At 52.9% G+C, this 16,983-nt stretch overlaps 6 protein-coding genes across 6 annotated transcripts; all 6 read right to left on the bottom strand.

Moving 5' to 3' along the window:
• Nucleotides 1-85: 85 nt before the first annotated feature.
• On the bottom strand, nt 86-548 carry C7974DRAFT_429703 (ubiquitin-related domain-containing protein; the record flags this gene model as incomplete). The annotated part of the gene is made up of 4 exons (XM_046144654.1): nt 86-170; nt 221-303; nt 414-468; nt 538-548. 4 exons carry the CDS (start codon nt 546-548, stop codon nt 86-88), a joined length of 234 nt encoding a protein of 77 aa, XP_046002413.1.
• Nucleotides 549-2,663: 2,115 nt separating this feature from the next.
• On the bottom strand, nt 2,664-4,537 carry C7974DRAFT_2827 (uncharacterized protein). Its single transcript, XM_046137598.1, has one exon. The coding sequence runs from the start codon at nt 4,336-4,338 to the stop codon at nt 2,824-2,826; it is 1,515 nt and encodes a 504-aa protein (XP_046002412.1). The 5' UTR covers nt 4,339-4,537; the 3' UTR covers nt 2,664-2,823.
• Nucleotides 4,291-5,281, bottom strand: C7974DRAFT_2846 (uncharacterized protein). The gene is made up of 3 exons (XM_046137612.1): nt 4,968-5,281; nt 4,446-4,909; nt 4,291-4,317 (listed from the first exon to the last, which is right to left on the bottom strand). The coding sequence occupies exons 1-2, from the start codon at nt 5,060-5,062 to the stop codon at nt 4,522-4,524; spliced, it is 483 nt and encodes a 160-aa protein (XP_046002411.1). The 5' UTR covers nt 5,063-5,281; the 3' UTR covers nt 4,291-4,317; nt 4,446-4,521.
• A 3,807-nt stretch (nt 5,282-9,088) lies between these two features.
• Nucleotides 9,089-12,103, bottom strand: C7974DRAFT_2718 (rab-GTPase-TBC domain-containing protein). Its single transcript, XM_046137547.1, has 3 exons — nt 10,099-12,103; nt 9,794-10,049; nt 9,089-9,738 (listed from the first exon to the last, which is right to left on the bottom strand). The coding sequence occupies exons 1-3, from the start codon at nt 11,859-11,861 to the stop codon at nt 9,394-9,396; spliced, it is 2,364 nt and encodes a 787-aa protein (XP_046002410.1). The 5' UTR covers nt 11,862-12,103; the 3' UTR covers nt 9,089-9,393.
• Nucleotides 12,104-13,062: 959 nt separating this feature from the next.
• C7974DRAFT_459500 (Alpha/Beta hydrolase protein) lies at nt 13,063-14,574 on the bottom strand (the record flags this gene model as incomplete). Its single annotated transcript, XM_046146109.1, has 5 exons — nt 14,522-14,574; nt 14,308-14,460; nt 14,044-14,254; nt 13,206-13,963; nt 13,063-13,157 (listed from the first exon to the last, which is right to left on the bottom strand). Exons 2-5 carry the CDS (start codon nt 14,429-14,431, stop codon nt 13,063-13,065), a joined length of 1,188 nt encoding a protein of 395 aa, XP_046002409.1. The 5' UTR covers nt 14,432-14,460; nt 14,522-14,574.
• A 1,274-nt stretch (nt 14,575-15,848) lies between these two features.
• C7974DRAFT_2701 (uncharacterized protein) lies at nt 15,849-16,879 on the bottom strand. Its single transcript, XM_046137540.1, has 3 exons — nt 16,615-16,879; nt 16,338-16,559; nt 15,849-16,289 (listed from the first exon to the last, which is right to left on the bottom strand). Exons 1-3 carry the CDS (start codon nt 16,761-16,763, stop codon nt 15,863-15,865), a joined length of 798 nt encoding a protein of 265 aa, XP_046002408.1. The 5' UTR covers nt 16,764-16,879; the 3' UTR covers nt 15,849-15,862.
• Between the last annotated feature and the right edge of the window lie 104 nt (nt 16,880-16,983).

Below are 16,983 nucleotides of genomic sequence, written 5' to 3'. Positions count from 1 at the left end.
GCAGGACACCCAACGCCCCTGTCCCGTCTCGCCGAAGAGCACGCCAGCACCAAGCCATCCCCAAGCCGCGGATGGGGGAGCGCACTCAGCAGCCGCCACGCAGGGCAAGCACCAAGTGCAGCGTCGCGCCGCCCTCGAGCTGGTAGTCCGCCGCCGTCTTGTCGTCAGCCCTGTGTACCGCATCAGCCTAGTTCCGCGAGCGCGCGCGCCGAATGCATACATCTGCTTGCCGCCGTAGATCAAGCGCTGCTGGGCCGGCGGGATGCCCTCTTTCTCCTCGACGCGCTCCTTTATCCTCGACACCTGGGGGCTGTCAGCGAGGGCCCTGCGCTTGAGTGGCTCTGCCGCGCGGCGCCGTGTGTGCATGCGGTCGTCATACGCTGGGTGTGCGGTGCGTGGACGGAGGGGTGTACCTTGTAGTCCGGTTCGATGTCGAGCTCGATCTCCTTGCCGGTGAGGGTTCGTACTCTGTTGCCGGGTCAGCATTGCGGTGTGCTAGTAGAGAATTCCATAGCAAGCTCTGGAATATCGGCGTACTTGATCTGCATGTTGGCTGCTGTGCCTCCGGTTCAGGCGGGTATCTTTGTGACGTCAGGCAAGGTCGGAATGCAGGAATATGCGCAGCTTCTTTAGGTGCGCTGCAGGTTGGGTGGGTGGGAGTAGGTAGAGCGGAGTGTGGGTTGGGGTCTGTGGTGAGAGAAGTTTGGTCAGGCAGCGATCGAGTTGTTTGCCATGCGGCGTCTGACAGCTCGCCTTGCCGATTCGGCCACCGCCGCGGGGCAGGTATCGGCCAGCCACATCTGCCCCGCCTTGTGGCGCAGGCGAGAGCTGCGACGCTGCTCCAGGAGCATTGTCGACCTGAACAACATGCACGAAACATAGAAAAGCAAGCAAGCTCACGCTATCGCGTCTGGCAACTCCCGCACGCCTGAATCTCCGGCCTCATTTGGGAACGGTGAATGACTCGACGCCTTTTGCTTTTCCCGGCACGTCGTCTTTGCACGACCACCTCGACCGCAACCCCGTCTTCCGGGTCTGTCTCACTATATACACACATCACACCATTAAGAAGCCTCACTCGCACGGACAGCCCTCCTCTCGGCACGTTAAAAAGGGTAAGTAGATCCATTGCGTTGCGGGAAGCGCCTTGTCCGGCGCCAAACCAATCACTCGACGAAACAGGTCTCCCTACGCGCCAGAATCCACATAGTCGGTACGGGTGGCAAGACGCACACCGAAATGAAGCATATGTCGTACGAGCTTGCCTGGAGGCCTGACGTGCGATTCAAACCCCGAAGGTGAAAAACGAGTGTGCGTATATGGCAAGACAGGATACGCTGGCACGGTGGACATCTCACTCTGGCAAGCGAAGTCCCACTGCGCCAGTCGCCCACTGCTTGCGCTGTGTATTGTACTCTGCATATGCTCCGAAAACCGTGATATACACAAGCAGCGGGTCCACGGTGATGCCCACTGCAAGCCCAACTCCATGCGTTAGTCCCCGTCTGCCGGCGTGACCACGCGTCCGTCCCTAGTTATGTACAGAAGAGCGTTAAGAAGAAATTGCGAAATCAGGACGACCAGATGCGAGACGGTGTAGCCCCCTCATCAAAAACAAAGCCAATCAAATATCAGAACTGGGGTATACAATGAGCAATTTGCAGCCGATCGGGAAGCCAATGAAGAAGTGAACAAGAACGGACACGAGGCCTTCATGCACCGCCAAGTGGAAAGAAGATAGGAATAATGATGACCTGCACTCCGGTCATGATGCAGTGAGAATGTACAGTAGTGCTAGTATACCAGATACCACGTGTGAATCGAGCAATTGACGCCAAGCACCGCCCGTAAGAGCGACGAAATCATGAGCGCAGGGGACGGCCGTGGTCTCGGAGAGCAGCCAGAGATTGTGTAGAAGCACTGCACCCCTACCAGGCGGCCGCATGGATGCCAAGAGCGTGACAAGGCGTCTGAAATGCCAACTTGCACCCTGATAGAATAGTTACAAGTCGCAGCAGGTCGGGACGACACTGTGTGCAGAAGGGCCGAATACGCTGCAGAGACCAGGATGACGATACGATGCGCCGCGAAAAGAGATTGGCACTCTGCTGCGTGCAAGTACATACATGCTGACCGTTTTCTCTGCCAAAAGCGGCATGTCCTTGAGCAGCAGGAGGATTGCGTAGCGGCTGACGACAAAACCCGTTGGAGCATGAAAGCAAGTGAGCGAGCCGGGCGAAGGTGGGGACGCGAAGTTCGTCAGACCGGTGCGTACCAACCACTTCGCTTTGAACATGCATTGATGAAATCATGCAAGGTCACAGCAGGGCAAGGCCGAGAAATAGAAGCGCCACCGGCATCAGATGCAAAATCCAATTGCGAGGCCGAGCAGATGCCAGCCATCGGATTCGGATCGGACCCGCAGCTGGAACGGGTAGAGCCCACGAGTCATGATGGGAAGGCGATTAGACTGGTAAGCCGCATGCTCGATCCTGCCCATTAGCGGAGGTGCGTATAACTCCAAATGACATTGCGCTGCAATCTCAAGAGATGAGGAATTCTTCCTTGATGGAAGGTGGGCCCGTGCGCTCCAGATCAAGATTGAGGGGACTTTGTGTGTTTGTGGAGCTCATTTCGCTTGACATGCTGGCAAGTTCGAGACTGCAAACTCAAGATTGGCTGTGGCGTCCTTCCCTTCAGATGACGTGCAACGAATGCCGTTCCTACCGCAACTCGCGTGATCTTGATTTTTGTCCGTAAGAAAAAAAACGGGGCGTGGGCGGTTGCAAAAACCGCCTGAAATGCCAAACTCTAATTTTCGGCCTAATGATCAGCTTCCCGTTTGGGAGACGTGTGATATCCGCGATTCCATTGCTGATGCATGCCGTATGTTGGTGTTTCAGGCGGACCCGATCCGGCATTTGGTGCTGGAGATTGCTGAACGTAGCTTCGCGTCTCATTCCGGAGTGGTGGAGTGCCGTACGGCACATCTGGACCGTGCGAAGGTCGCCCTTCTGGCGCTCTCTGAGGTTCTTGCATGTCACTCTGTCGTGTCTCATGCGCTAGACCGGATACCGTCCCACGGCGGCTCACAGAACCCTCTGTACCTCGTGCAGATGCATCTGAACGGGCTCGTGCATGTCCTCCTCGTCCGGGCGTTGATGTCGATGACGTCGATACATGCGAGAAGGACGGTGATGTGTATGATTGTGGTGCCGATGTTGGGGGCGGTGGCGCTGCGTGAGCGCCTTGGGCCTTCCGCTTCTTGGGGGAGCTGATGTACTCACGGTCAGACGCATGAGACGTCGCACGTTGACGGGATTGGTATGAGGTAGAGGGCGAAGATTTGTATTTACCTGAGGGCGTCGCTGGCGGATGGCCGCTTGTATTCTTCTCCTGTTGCGATGTCGGAGGAACCCAATGGTGGAAGTAGATGGAAGGTGAAGATTGTTCCTGTGCATTCTGATTTTGATGCATTTGGGATTGTGTAGTCGGCGGTTGCTGGATGTGCATCTCGTTCGTTGTGAGCTTCGGCAATTGGGACTGGTGGAGAGGACGAGTAGCTGACGGTAGCTGACCAGAGTGTCCAGGAGCCGGTGCCGCTCTATCGCTAACGTACGTCTGCTGTGGTTGTGTTGAGAGGGGCTGGCCAGGCAGCACTGCAGTTGGCGGTAGAATCGTTTGGGACACGGGAGGCTGTCCAGCATATACGGTCTGTGGCTGTTGACCCAATAACCGTGTCTCTCGTCTTAGTTCGGGAGACAGCTGTGCTTGCGCCTGCGCCTGTTGCTGCGCCTGCTGCACTTGTACAGTGTACTGTTGAATCCATTCGGCACTGATGTTGGCAAGGTTTCCACCCCCAATACCCGCGAATATTATAGGGACAAGATGTGGCGGAACTCCTCCTTGCATAGACTCCCGGAGCATCGAATGCTCGATCTTTCGCTGCTCCAACTTCAGGTTTTCTTGACGAGTCTTCTCTTCTTCTTGCTTTCTTTTCTCCTCTTCAGCTTTAGCGGCTAGCCAATTCTTCATGCCATCTTCAGAGCCTTGCCATTGGCTTGGTGCTGGAGGTAATGCGCCCAGTGAAGACGATCCCATGGAGGACTGTATTGGTGGAGCACCACGTCCCGGATCCGGCAATGTCATTGCCGACGGCGGAGGGAGTCCGCGATGAGATGTGCTCATGGCGTAGTTGGGCCCAGCCGAATGGGAAGGCGATGGCCCGCCGTTGAGCTGTGGTGAATGTCGAATGGTGGAGGTTGAGAAGGGTGGAGGGTAGTCATGGGTTTTGACGTCGAAATCCCACTTCGCTGGCTTAGAGAGTGTGAGCATCATGAAGAGTGGAACCCAGACGTAAAAGGCTATGGGAATGTACTCGACATCGAAATGAGCGATTGGGAGGCGTCAAATTTCGAATTCCCAAAAGAGACGGAACAACGTACATACTTATTCAGGAAGCGTGTTCGCGGGAGCAACGTCCACTTAAGGCCCAGAGCTCAGCGGCCGTTACCCTAAGTTCTAGGCTGAACGTGTGCAGGCAGAAAGCTCGATTGTGATTCGCGCCTGAAGTAGGGCGACGGAGAACAGTGGAAGGGGGACAGGGAAAGCTGCGGCAACGCTGATCGCAACCAAGTAGAGCTCGCGTGGGCGGGCGTGGCGATCAGGTCCAGGTCGGTAAGGTTGATGAAGAAGGCAAAACCGAGTGGGCAGCGGTGGGGAAGCGCAAGAACGAATGTACGAGAAGAGAGACGGCCGGCTAGAGTTGGACCAACCAGCGAGGATGATGGTTGCAATGCTTGACACCAGCAAGACGAAACGGCACGCCGCAGGTCGAGGACAGCCGATGTGTGGCGTCAAGCGGGCGGTAGTGGGAGAATCGTTGCAAGGATATGCATGAGCACCGGAGCTGCTGACAACAAGTAAGATCTCAGCAACGTCCGCAGTCTGTATTCTTGTATTCCCACCATCTGACGTCCCTAGGGACGACTTCCGGCTCCTGCAAGCTCTGGTAATAGTTCCCACTGTGGTGCGCTAAAGTTTGCCGTGAACTAATCGCCATCGAGCCAAGCGAAGACAACTTGCAGCAGCTACAGGCGTAAGTTTAATGATGCCTGAGGCCTGAAACCGAACCGAGTATCGACATTGCCTGCACTCTCTTGCCTTTGCCTCACGAGCTGTGTTCGCCGTGGACTGGACATACATGAGACATCGAAACTTTTCACATGCAGACGTCCGAGAAATCGTCAAGCTAGCCGAGTATCGATTCATTATGAGCATGGGGGTCCCAGAGACGAACCTTGAAAGTGTGGACGTTGGTACACAGATTCAAGATCATGCAGCAAGGGCCCCATCTGACTAGGCTTCAAGCAACCAAGGAAGTCAAGGGTTGATTCGAGGATTACGAGTGCGATTGAATCCGTCTATTGCACGCGCTTCACAATTTAGTGTGCCAGTGCTGGACGATTCAGCCGGATATCGTGGCTGGAGACAAGGCTCATCAGAGATTGAAGAGCGGATTGATCGGCTGCGGTCTGGAAGTCTCAACCGTGCGCACGCGCCTAGCAGGGCCAAACGTCCGGGAGGAAGCGAGCAAGACTCTTTTGGAGAGATTGTCGCTCTGTCGCACGGACGCTGTTGACTGTTGACGTCGCATAAGGCTGCCCAAAGGGAAATGAAGGGGCATACCCGTCGTCAGAACTCAGCCGTGTGAGGACCGAATGCGGTCGGCTAAAATGAAGTCTGCACATTGTGTGTATCAACACGAAACTACGGAATTGGTGGAAATGTAGCGCTGTGGCTCGCGCATTCTGCAAGACCTAGTCTGCGCTCTAGCGCAATGCTCAATCAGGTAATCCAGCTGCCGTCATAGGCAAACAACCGGACATGAGTTCATAAAAAGCACAATGGGCGAAGCAAGAAACCTTGCCGAAGACCTGTCATCGACCGCCTTAGAAGGATGGTCTCCGGATCGACATAGCGTGGCATTTAGCATGGCCAATCGATAAGCGCACCACCGATCAAGCACCGACTCCATGGACCGCAACGTGTTACATCGGGCCCGGCGTTGTGTGGAAAAACGAATAGGATGGTTGATCGTCTCTGCGCAGTCCTCCTCGTGGTGGCTGTAGCGCGGAAGGCGTACGCCAGAGCCGATACCTAGTTCGTGGTATCTGCTGTAGGCATTTGCAGGTCCATGTACGTTCATACAAAGAGACGCGTTGCGCAATCACCGAGCATCTGGCATCGCAGATTGACTAAGCAGTAAATTTCCGTCGGCGCTTGAGCCTTGCCAGAACTGACCTTACGGAGGATCAATATGAAACTTCCAGGCGCCGGCAGAAGACGAAGGATCTCGCAGAGAGATTTTGATAGCCGTATCCAAAGCACTGGCCAATCAGCAGATACGTTCAATGGCAATGAGCGTGCGTGTCTACATGGAGCCATGAATCGAAAGCTGCATGATACTGGTAGTTTGCCATTTGTTGGCCTCATTCCGGGACATCGATGCCATCCACAACTGCGATGAGTTTAGGGGAAACACACCCTACCGTGTAAGGGCATCTTCCGTCGTATCTGATCTGCGGCTGAATACATGTGCTTGTTGCAGCCGCGATACACTTTGGACTCAAGCGAGCACAGATGTGGCTTTCGAGAACCCTGTGGCTTGATGGCGTCGTGCGTGGATGCAATGGACTGCTCTTGTGACAACGCGGTCATACAGTCTAACTTGTCTAAGTACCTAACTTCTGCCTAGCTGCCAAGGGCTCCATAACATTCGAATGCTGAGGCTTGCAGTAGCGATGCGTGAAGCGGAAGTAGCCATGCATATTGGATCCGCTGTGCGTTAGTGTTGTGGTGAGATTCAGATATCGGAGTAAAGCCATCCGCGAAGCTGAGAATGGTCTGCTTACGCTGACGATGAAGCGAGAAGCCGATACCCATAAGGACCATCATAGGTAATGCAACCGCCTTAGAACAGGCTTGGTGTGAGGTGTACGCGCACAGAGTACGCAAGCTCGACTACAGTGGGCGATCTAGCGTCTCCCGATCGCTGTGGCCTACCAATAGCGGTTAGCGCACCGATGCAGGGCAGAGAAGACAAAGCCTGTGCCGAACTGGGCCCACCAGCGATTGTAGTTTCGGCTCCGCCTTCACCTGGATCCCGTCTCATCTTTCCACTCCACAATCCTGCGTAGGGCCTCGCGAAATCATTGCAAACATCATCCCTTCATTTCTCCATCGAGACATGGTGTTGCTGATCACTCGCCTCACCTTGAGAAGTCAGACCATAGATCAGCGTCGACCTGCTTCGGTCGATTGTTCGACCCACGACGCCCAACAGAATCGTGCGCATTGCCATCGGTGTAGCCGAAGGTTACTCACTCAACCGTGAAATCACCTGGATTGGGACCCGCAGCGAAAAGGTGTCATGGACGCGCGTGTGTGCTGAGGCAAATGTTGATACGGCAAGAAGAAGCGAGTTTGCCACCTCGAGCGTCATCTGAATCGTAGATTACCCGTTTCGTCAAGAGAGCTCGGGTCTCAGCCAATCGCACCTTGCCAACACGCGTTCGGACCGCTTCAGGAAAGCCGACTGCAGCCCAATTGTGTCTGCTGACTTAGTCTACGGTGTGTGGAGGACGCCGAGAATGCTCGTATCATACTGCGATAATGCCGACTAACAGACGTAAAGCAATCCTCACCGCCTTCGTACCTTTGGTACCTTCTCAGGCCCAGGGGATGCTCAGGAGAAGATTTGGCTTCCAGACTTACCGCCACACAATAGAGCCAAATCGCCCCGGTAGTACGTGCGAGCACGCTCTTAGGGCCCTGTTCATACTACACTACGGGCTTGGGTAACCAAGTGCAACCTATGAAGATTCACTCTTTATCTATTAGTCAAGGCATTCAACACTGTGCACCACTCGGACATGCTCTCAGTCCATTACGCACATGCACGTGGCATTGGGCATAGTTGGTACAGAGGCGTGTGTGAGGTCACTGTATGCTGACCATTGGTCAATATCTCGATGCACGTGGTCCGGACTTTCACGCATGCCAATACATCGGAGCGTTCCCCGACAAGTTGCTGCAGTGTCTAACTGCCAAGAAGCACTCCTCTGATATTGTGAAATTCTCTACCCATTGTAGCCGTTTCGCTAAGCGTACCGCCAATCTATCTTGTCTGCATTGAGACCAGGCGTGGATACTATGATCTGCAGCTCAAACAACCTTTCAATTACCGTCAGTGAGCTGAACCGTGCCGTTTGCGAGCGCCAGCCTTAGACTTGCAGTACCTCCAATCTGCACTACGAAAGCAACTACCTACAAACAGTGCTCTCACTGCATACCGATACACTCCGACAGCTCTATCAAAAACCACGCAAAGCCACTGTCTATCACTACCAAGTACACTTCATCACACCCTACCTGCCACGCGAAAAAAGCTTTTCTTCACGCGACTGCAACGTGGTCCTCGTGTTCGTCAGTTCATTCATCTTGCAAGGTTAAGCGACGGCTGCGAAATGGCAGGCACCCATCTAACCTTCTTACTTTCATTTGGGTTGCCGATCGTGCCGATCGAACGCTCTTCTGGGCCGTACGTTGGGAAATAGATGCGGGCTCAACGGACGAGGCCCAACTCGCTGGAGCACCCGCCGCCTCCGTCCGGCGGGCGTTTAACCGCAATTGCGTCAGACGTTGTCGATCGGGGACGCCACGGCTGCGCCAGGACTGCCCCGAGGCGGGACGCCTGTCTGTGCTGGCCTGCGTCAGAGTGAGCGGTTTAGCTCGCAAGCAGTTCTGGGTGGAGTATGGTTAGTTGACTTGCAGATCTACGATTGTTTGATTGCATCTATTGCGATTATCGATTATAACTACGGATTTGGCTATAAGTGCCGTGTTCATCAACCATGACTGTACTGTAACGTATCAAATACGTCAGAAGAGGTATCTTGTAAAGCTGCCGTTAAAACCAGTGCACCCAATTTGCGCCTGTGAGGTGAGGAGATGCTGCGCAGAAGCAGCCAAAAAGACTGCTACCGGAAATACAGCACAAAAGAAGAGCAAGGAAAGTTCGACTGGCGCACAGGACGATGTTGCGCTGCTAAGACGAAGTAAAAGATGGTGTGATCGTAAGGGGTTAGTACAAGAGCCCGAGATGCCATAAAAGCAAGGTTGTGCGGATCTCCAAGTGTGAAAACGTGACAGCCACGTTGGGGGCACGCGACGCCACCAAGCCACTGATCTCAGAAAGATCGACGTTTTTCCAAGAACTGATGCTTGAAGCAGTAAGGATGTGCAAGGACGGTGGCTAAGACCCCACTGAACTTCCCGATCCCGTGTCCCATGAATCTGGTCAAGTCCAAAGGATCGGAACGCAATCCTTCTTCAGACATTCGCTCGCTTCTTCCTCAATCTGTACTCGGTCCTTGCCACGCGCATGAGAAGGTCCTCATCCTTGATTGGGATCCAGGAGGTCAATACCTTCATGCCGTTTTCGAAGTCCGAATCCAGCAGAATCTCCCTCGTTGCATCGATTAGCGCTGCCGAGGTTGCATGTAAAACGTCCAGATCACCGCTGAATTTAGATGCGGCGCAGTTGGAGTGAGAAGCGTCGCCCAAAAGCATGAAGACATCCCAGACACGCAGCTGGGCCTGGAATGGTAGCGAATAGTTGAAAAGAGTCAGGTACCAACGGGTGCCCCAAGCAGTCGATGTAATGCCCAGCTCATTCTGTAGAGATCAATTAGCTAGTGTTCACTCCCATTTTGGACGAAACTTCACTCACCAGTTTCTGGGCTACATCTCCACCACGTAACCAATTTTTCTCGAAGTCATCCAAAGCGTCCATCAAGCCGGAGAAACCCGATTCGTAAAGCCTCTCAAGGCCCCGAAGCATCCAAAGACGGACTAACATCACAAATGCTCTGTCCTCTTCGTAGTAACAGAGTAGCGTTGCAGCAAGAGGCGCCATGCCTTGAACATAGCCTGTCTCTGGTAGATAAAGAGACATGGCGTGGAGCACGCGGAATAGTAATCGTTGACTGTGTTACATTAGCCTCACTCTTGCTCCAGTCTCAAACGGACACTTACCCTCCACGATACCGCCGCCTAAACATGATGTGCCTGTTGATTGTTCGCGGAACATCCACGTCAATCTGCACGTCTTCGGCGGAGCTCTCTCCCTGAAGCGCATAAAAGCTTTCAATCAGATCATCTTCTGATGGGCTGTCTTGCTTCTTCTTTGCACTCTCCGCAAGAAAGGAGTACCAGGCTGTTGCTCTCCAGCGGTCTGGAATACCTTTCCATGTGCGAGTGACTAATTTTGGATCCTTAGTGTCGAACTCGAATAGCATGCCACCACCCTTTTCTGTGCTAGTCTTCACGATCTTAGCCATTGCCCGCCACTTCTCCTCTCTTTTGATTTCTTTTGTTTTCATCGATCGGGCCATTCTACCACCTTCCCGCTGTTCGGCGACCTGTGCTAGTCCTGGCGGCAACTTGAGCATGTCACTAGCCTCTTCGAGCAATCGACGTTCTCTGTTATGAGGAAGTCTGTTTGTCGCTTGACGCAGTGGATGATATGACGTCCGCGTGCCTGAGGTCCTATTAGAAAAGATCGATCTGGCTTGCCTCGATGATTTCTGCGAGACTCGTCGCTTGGGTGGGGACGATCGAGGGTCGGCAGACCGAGACGATCGAGCTCGAGATACGGTTCGTCCGACCCCTCTGTGACGTGGCTCTTCTGCGATAAGTTGTAAGGCCGTTGAGACTCGTTGGATCCGCGGTTCGTCAGGACCATCCAATCCTTCTCCATTTGCACCTTCACGAGAACCCGGTTTCTTGGCAACAATGAAACCATATCTATCAACCTCAGCGCCTTCGAGATCAGCCCAATCTTCAAGTCCTCCGGCAGTCTCTGTTGGCTCTTTGTTTATGTGGTCATCCCCTCTTGAGCTCACGAAAGAGCTAGCGTCGTCTCGATTGCGATTTACGGTCAAAGTAGATTCGTTGGCAATTAGGGTGATGCTGTTGTCAACCGAATTGTTTGGCAGGCTGTTTGTGTCCACATCCCAATTTGCATCACTCTCATTTCCGTGTTGGTACATCGAGCGCACTTTGCGCGACAACGTCATCTCATCTGCAGAGAGCACTCGGTGCCCAGCCCTTGCGCGTGCCGAGTATCGTGAAGGTGTGCGTGGTGTAGGTGACAGGCGATTTGCATTCGATATCACAGCAGGCGGTGACAGCACCTGTTGTTCTCGCTCTTGCTGTGCTGGCTCAGGCGCATTCGCACCTTCCAACACTAGGTTGATCTGTTTGCTGCGCCTGTTCGCCTTCTTGCCACCCAACATCATGCTGCCGCGATTCGAAAAAGATACCTGGGTCGATGAGGTAAAGTCGTCAAAGCTGCCGGTAGGTATATCCATATCAATACCCTGGAATGGGGACTCGTGGGCGTCGCTGGAATCTAGTGAACAACGCGACGATGGCTTGCGTGTCCCTTCTGCGTAGTTATCCTGTATTACAATGGCCGGGAGACTGGGGGTCCTGCGCACACTGGTGGGCGAGGAGGGTGCATTGCTCCTCGTGGTGCAATTGGAGGACGCCAAGGCTGAGTCCCTGCGATCATCGTTGTCGGCCAGCAGCTGCGTCCTCCTCAGGGCTGAAGACCGGGGCCCTGGACTCGTTCGCGGGCGGCGCACGCTGGTAAGCCATCCGCGCGGTGCGGGGCCCTTCAATGGGGGCTTTGCTGCGTTCGCGGGCACGCATGTGGGGGGTGAGTGTTGTGCGCTGGGATCTGAGGTAGTCGCAACCAGGGCGCTGCCAGAGAATGCAGCATTGTCATCCCTCATAGCGACGAGAGGCGCGGCTAGCTCTCATAAAGTGGTCACGGAGATGATGGCGGCCCCGGCGAAATGAAACGGCGCGAGGAGGCGGCTATCTGAGACTGCGGCGCGCAACCAACGGGCGGGCAAGCAAACGTCGCTCGCGCGGGACAGCGGCTCCGGTTGCTGGCAAGCAAAGCGACTGGAGAGAGGAAGGGCATTGAGTCGTAAAGGACATTCGGGACCCTGAACATGGGGAACAGGAAAGGGGGCACCGCGCCTTCCCCATGCGAAAGCAGTTCGCGCTTGCCCTAATCTCCGAATTGCATGCAGTAGCGTCTTATCGCACGCAATGCTATTCACTTGACCTGCAACTGCCCACTCACCACACCACACCTCAGCAATGTTGTCCTCTGTCCCACTTGTCACGCTATCGCTCAGCTTGTGAGAGCTATACACTGAGACGAGTCCTGACATCAAACGCCGGATTCAGCAAGACAAGCATCTAAGCGGCTATGGTCTCTAGTTTTCCCTTCCAATAATCTTAGTGTACCCGCCATTGACCACCTAAGGAAATGGTCTCGAAGGTTGAATGCCACGTCCCTGCTGATCATTCTATCTGCGAGTACCGCGTTTCGTGCGAGGCGGCGGTTGGGTGAGACCAGGGGGTTGTGGTCATAGGAACAACAGGCTGATGCATTAGGGTGTCTCCGATGTACCATTGCAACACCAATACATGTGGTTGCCACGCCGATGACCATGCTTGTACCCCTTACTCCACCAAACTACTAGAAAGCCCAGCAAAAGGTGTGGGAGACACTTCAGCTGCGTTTCCCCTTACCGCTTGTGCGACTGCTTGCTGATGAAGCTGGAAGTAAACTACGCAACCACGCATCCAGTACATTTCGTCAGGCCCTGCCCTGTAAGATCTTGTTTTGATCTTCTCGTATATCAACTCCATACTTGTATGAAAGCCAATGACAATTCATAGAAGACTCAACATAATCCATAGGGTAGATAGAATTCGGTACGAATTTAATCTCACATAACAAGCGGATCTCCATTATCAAATTTGGATCTCGAAGTCAGCGTAGAGGTCGTTGCCATTTATATATGCCCACTCGGTTTGCCCGGTCACAGATTTATCAGGGAATCTTTCGGGGACGTTCCATTTGGACGTACTCGTCGAACACCTCGATTAAGGAGGCGAAATCCTTCATTGAAGCATCTAGGATTCGTAAAACTTGCCAAAGAACTCGCGCATATCGGCGACCATCTCTTCAGGCATCTCCATACACGCAAAGTGCCCGCCATGCTCTCTTTCTGCAAACACATTAGCCCCAGATTTCATTTAGCGGAGCTCATACTTACCTTTGAAGAATTTGAGGTTCGTCGTAGTTGTCTCGACACCAGCCTTCGGCACAGGAAATGCATCGTGCGGGAATGTACTGACCCCCAGCGGCACTCTGATCAGATTCTCCTCCTTCGCATTGAACTCTGTATATACCTCGTGTCGCACATTGTTGTAGTAGCACAGCATGCTCGTCATGATACTCGGCGGCGTAAAGAAGTACAATGACAGCGTCGTACATACATCATCCACGTAGTCGTCTTTTTCCAGCGTGGCAGTCCCAATAGTCGGGTCAGCCAACTCCTCGTACTTCTCACCGATAAACATCATAATACCAACTGGGTTGTCGTTGAACGCTACACCAATCGTCTGGGGTCGCGTACGCATCTCGATTGCATAACCCATATGACCTTCGTTCAAATGCTCGCCCATCCACCACTTCGCACGGTCCATGGCTGCTTGCTCTTTCTCGTTCATCTTATATCCTTTTGGAGGTGCTCCTGGGCACATATTCGTATGTACTGCTTTGCAGGCATCGTAACGTCCGGTTCCGAGCTCGCGAACGACCCAGTGTCCCCAGTCGCCAGCTTGTGCGGCGTAAGAATTGTATCCGAGACGCTTCATCAGTACATCGTAGATACGTCCGGTGTCTTGTAAAGTCCAGCCTCGTGGCGGGCCTTGTGACCAGCAGAACCCGGGTAGCGAAGGTACGACCAGGTCAAATACGGGCGCTTTGGGATCATTGGGATCGAGCAGCGGGTGCATTACATTCTGAAATCTGGAGCCGTCAATGTTGTTCGAAGTTTCTCATGTATCTTTTCAAGACAGTAGGATCCAATACAGAGGGGGTTTGCTTACTCGTAGAAAGTGCCTGGCCAGCCATGCACTAGTAGTAGGGGAATTGCCTCGTTCTGCCTCGTCCTAGCCTTTTCGTGAATGAAGTGGACTCTCAGGTCCTCGATCTCGGTAGTAAAGTGGTGCCATTCAGATATTTTCTTTTGCGCTTCAGGCCAGGAGAATTTGTCTTGCCAGTGGGTTTTCAACTTGTTGATCCACTCCAGTGATGGTCCTGTGACTAATGAGTATTCAGCATTCCTGATTACATCGAATGTTGAGGCCCACCATAATCGTCTCCTGCATCAGGCACAATCGGTATCTCGGGCAGCCTCGTGTCCTTCAGTTTTCTGAACAGACGATCGACTTCTTCCTGAGGGATTTTCGGGTCAAGTGGCTTGATTTGTGTCATGACGGGGCCTTGACAAGCTTCTTCTGCCTCTTGTAGGTTGAGTTCGTTAGTGCTGCGATTCAAACCTTTAAATATGGCCCACAGTAGTACCCTAAATACGTATCTTCTGCTTGCGATCCCTAGTTTACATATCAAATGTCGCGTTCCGACGCGCTGAACTATGTGCGACATGCGTCATTGTCTTGTCAAATGGTACTGCGGGGATCGCGGCGCCTACTCCGCCACACCATCTTCAACCTCTTCAGCGTCATCCCGAAGTTCTCGGAACTGCCTATATTGGTTAGAGACACCTTGGTCTTGCGGGGTGAATAGTGAATGGAAGATCCAAAGATCGCTTGTATGTGATATAGGCTACTCAATTCAAGACTGAGCTCCGGGTAAGAGGATCTCTCAATTCACGTATGTGTACGATCGTGCAAGGTTATAGATGTAACTCAGAAGGTATGGTGGTCACCTACCTAAGGTACTTGGTATAGATTATTCGGGTACAAGGCAGTGCAGGAGATGTTAGCCAAATTGATACAAAACGAGTGTACATATGGTGAGACGCGAACACAAGCATCTGGATACGAGACCCAAGAATATCCCCGAAGTCTTGGTTGATTCTCTACTCGACATTCGATACGCGAGCGTCCTGACACCGATAACATGGTAGTCTATTAATACACGATTTACATTGGCAAAGGTTGCTGTTCACTGTGCAATAATCGTTCTTGGCTAAGATGTACGCACTTTTGCAGACCATACCTGACATACTGGTTCCCCTATCTGCCCACTCCATGTATCCCAGGAACCTAGAGAAAATGCATCAGGGTTCAGTAGGATTATGGATACTAGCAAACGGTACTTCCCTCATCCACGGGATATAAACTGCAGCGTGAGCCAGTGTCTCACTTTCCAACGAATCAAACTAGTTCAAAGGCCTCTATAGCATTTGTATTAGAATCTTGACAATCAATTTTAGGGTTCTCTCTATGTGCAGGTTGTCTCTCTGGCTGCAACATTTCACATCATGTCGTTCTGCGCTCCCATATGCTACCAAGGGTGTAGAACGGCATCAAGTAGGTACTTGGTGCCGTATGAGCTTCCTCTCAGCCTTTTCAAGTGTCTCATGAGATTCGTTAGAGCTCACAAGCAGTGACACAGGTGCTGCCTCTATTTACAGTAGCCAAATTCTTCTCACTCCCTCTTTCTCCTGCCTGCGCACAGGCACAAATATCGGACACAAAAGCCATTCTGATCTTGTCATGCTCTGTCACTCCTGGGTTGCATCGACCTCATTTTCTTGGAGGGATAAGAACTTATTCTTGCGCGGAACCTGGGAATGTTGCCGCTCAACCGCCTCGTCGTCTTTCTTTAGCGATCAGAGGCAATTACATAGGACAGCGGGGCGCTCTTGCTGATCGAAGCAGAACATCTAACGATTGAGCTTCAGGAGCGGAAATTACGGAATTGCTGCCAACTCGATCGCACACCTGGCTCAGTATGGTTCTGCCTTTCATTTCGGCCGGTCCAGAAGTAGTGCCAGTTCGTTACAGGAGGCGTTGTAGGTCGATCTGGCACAGTCGGCGCGGCATCTGCGCTTGTCGTTTGCGCCTCGACATCCGTTTCCTTCTCAGGTTCCTCCTGATAGAAGACCGTCCGACAAATAGGGCAACTCTTTTTGTGCAGTACAACCCAAGATATCAGACATTCTGCATGAAATTCGTGGCCACAATCCTTCAGCTTCAGTATCTCCTCTTGTTCGTATTCTGATCTAGCTGGCGCCATTACAGCCTCATCAACAAGTGTAGACTCGTTACTCAGCTTCGCGGGCTCTGGCGGAGAAGGCGCACGTAACGATGAGAGGCAGATTGCACTACCATTAGATCAGTCTTACTTCATAGACTAGCTTCTGTTGACTTACCATTCTTTTTCGAGGGTAGATTCGCTATCGGAGGCGATCTTCTCCTCAACTCTGTCCACACATGCCGCCTTTTCGTTTTCAATGACACTCGACACTTCCACGACTGATTGCAATCGCTCCCTGGCTTCTGAACGTTCTAGTGCAGGTAACTTAATTGGGGCACGCGCACGTTGTCTGACCGGTGTATCGCGTCTTCGTCTTCGAATACAGAACACACACAGGCTGATTGCTACGTCAGCCCATCACATGACTGTCTTACGCAACATGGTCGACTCACAAAGGCGCAAAGAAGAATACTACCAGAACCGGAATCAAGAAAGCCATGGCTGTAGGTGATACGACCGCTCGGTTGTCTCCCTGATCCCACCGCCGTGCTTCAAGCGTCACCATCCCTTCCAACCCTGCTTCTCTGACGACAGCGGGCATCCTTGCTTTTACAGCCGTGCTCCTTCTGTCTGCCTTGCACCTCTGGGGTCGAACTCCGGAGGTGGTATGTTCTGAGGGCGCGATCGGTAAAGTCGGCACAACGAGTAAGCGTACAGCCGAATGATGGTAAATCCCCAAAGTGATGTCCTAGATCGGCAGACTGCGTTGCTCCGCGTCTAGGTGTTCTAATTGTCGAAACCGACGTAAACAGAATTCCGCG

This window comes from Boeremia exigua (genome assembly GCF_020726555.1).
Source record: "Boeremia exigua strain MPI-SDFR-AT-0100 chromosome Unknown C7974scaffold_1, whole genome shotgun sequence".
Classification (NCBI taxonomy): domain Eukaryota; kingdom Fungi; phylum Ascomycota; class Dothideomycetes; order Pleosporales; family Didymellaceae; genus Boeremia; species Boeremia exigua.
The sequence above is the reverse complement of the archived record's forward strand: the minus strand, read 5'-3'. Positions and strand labels throughout refer to the sequence as shown.

Coding starts and splice junctions, on each gene's coding strand:
- C7974DRAFT_2827 (XM_046137598.1), bottom strand. CDS start 4,338: ATGATGCTCACACTCTCTAAGCCAGCGAAGTGGGATTTCGACGTCAAA.
- C7974DRAFT_2846 (XM_046137612.1), bottom strand. CDS start 5,062: ATGGCGATTAGTTCACGGCAAACTTTAGCGCACCACAGTGGGAACTAT. Junction 4,910..4,967: donor GTCCCTAGGGACGTCAGATG/GTGGGAATACAA, acceptor TGTTGTCAGCAG/CTCCGGTGCTCATGCATATC.
- C7974DRAFT_2718 (XM_046137547.1), bottom strand. CDS start 11,861: ATGAGGGATGACAATGCTGCATTCTCTGGCAGCGCCCTGGTTGCGACT. Junction 10,050..10,098: donor AGGCGGCGGTATCGTGGAGG/GTAAGTGTCCGT, acceptor AATGTAACACAG/TCAACGATTACTATTCCGCG. Junction 9,739..9,793: donor GAGATGTAGCCCAGAAACTG/GTGAGTGAAGTT, acceptor TGATCTCTACAG/AATGAGCTGGGCATTACATC.
- C7974DRAFT_2701 (XM_046137540.1), bottom strand. CDS start 16,763: ATGCCCGCTGTCGTCAGAGAAGCAGGGTTGGAAGGGATGGTGACGCTT. Junction 16,560..16,614: donor GTATTCTTCTTTGCGCCTTT/GTGAGTCGACCA, acceptor CGTAGCAATCAG/CCTGTGTGTGTTCTGTATTC. Junction 16,290..16,337: donor TCTACCCTCGAAAAAGAATG/GTAAGTCAACAG, acceptor ATCTAATGGTAG/TGCAATCTGCCTCTCATCGT.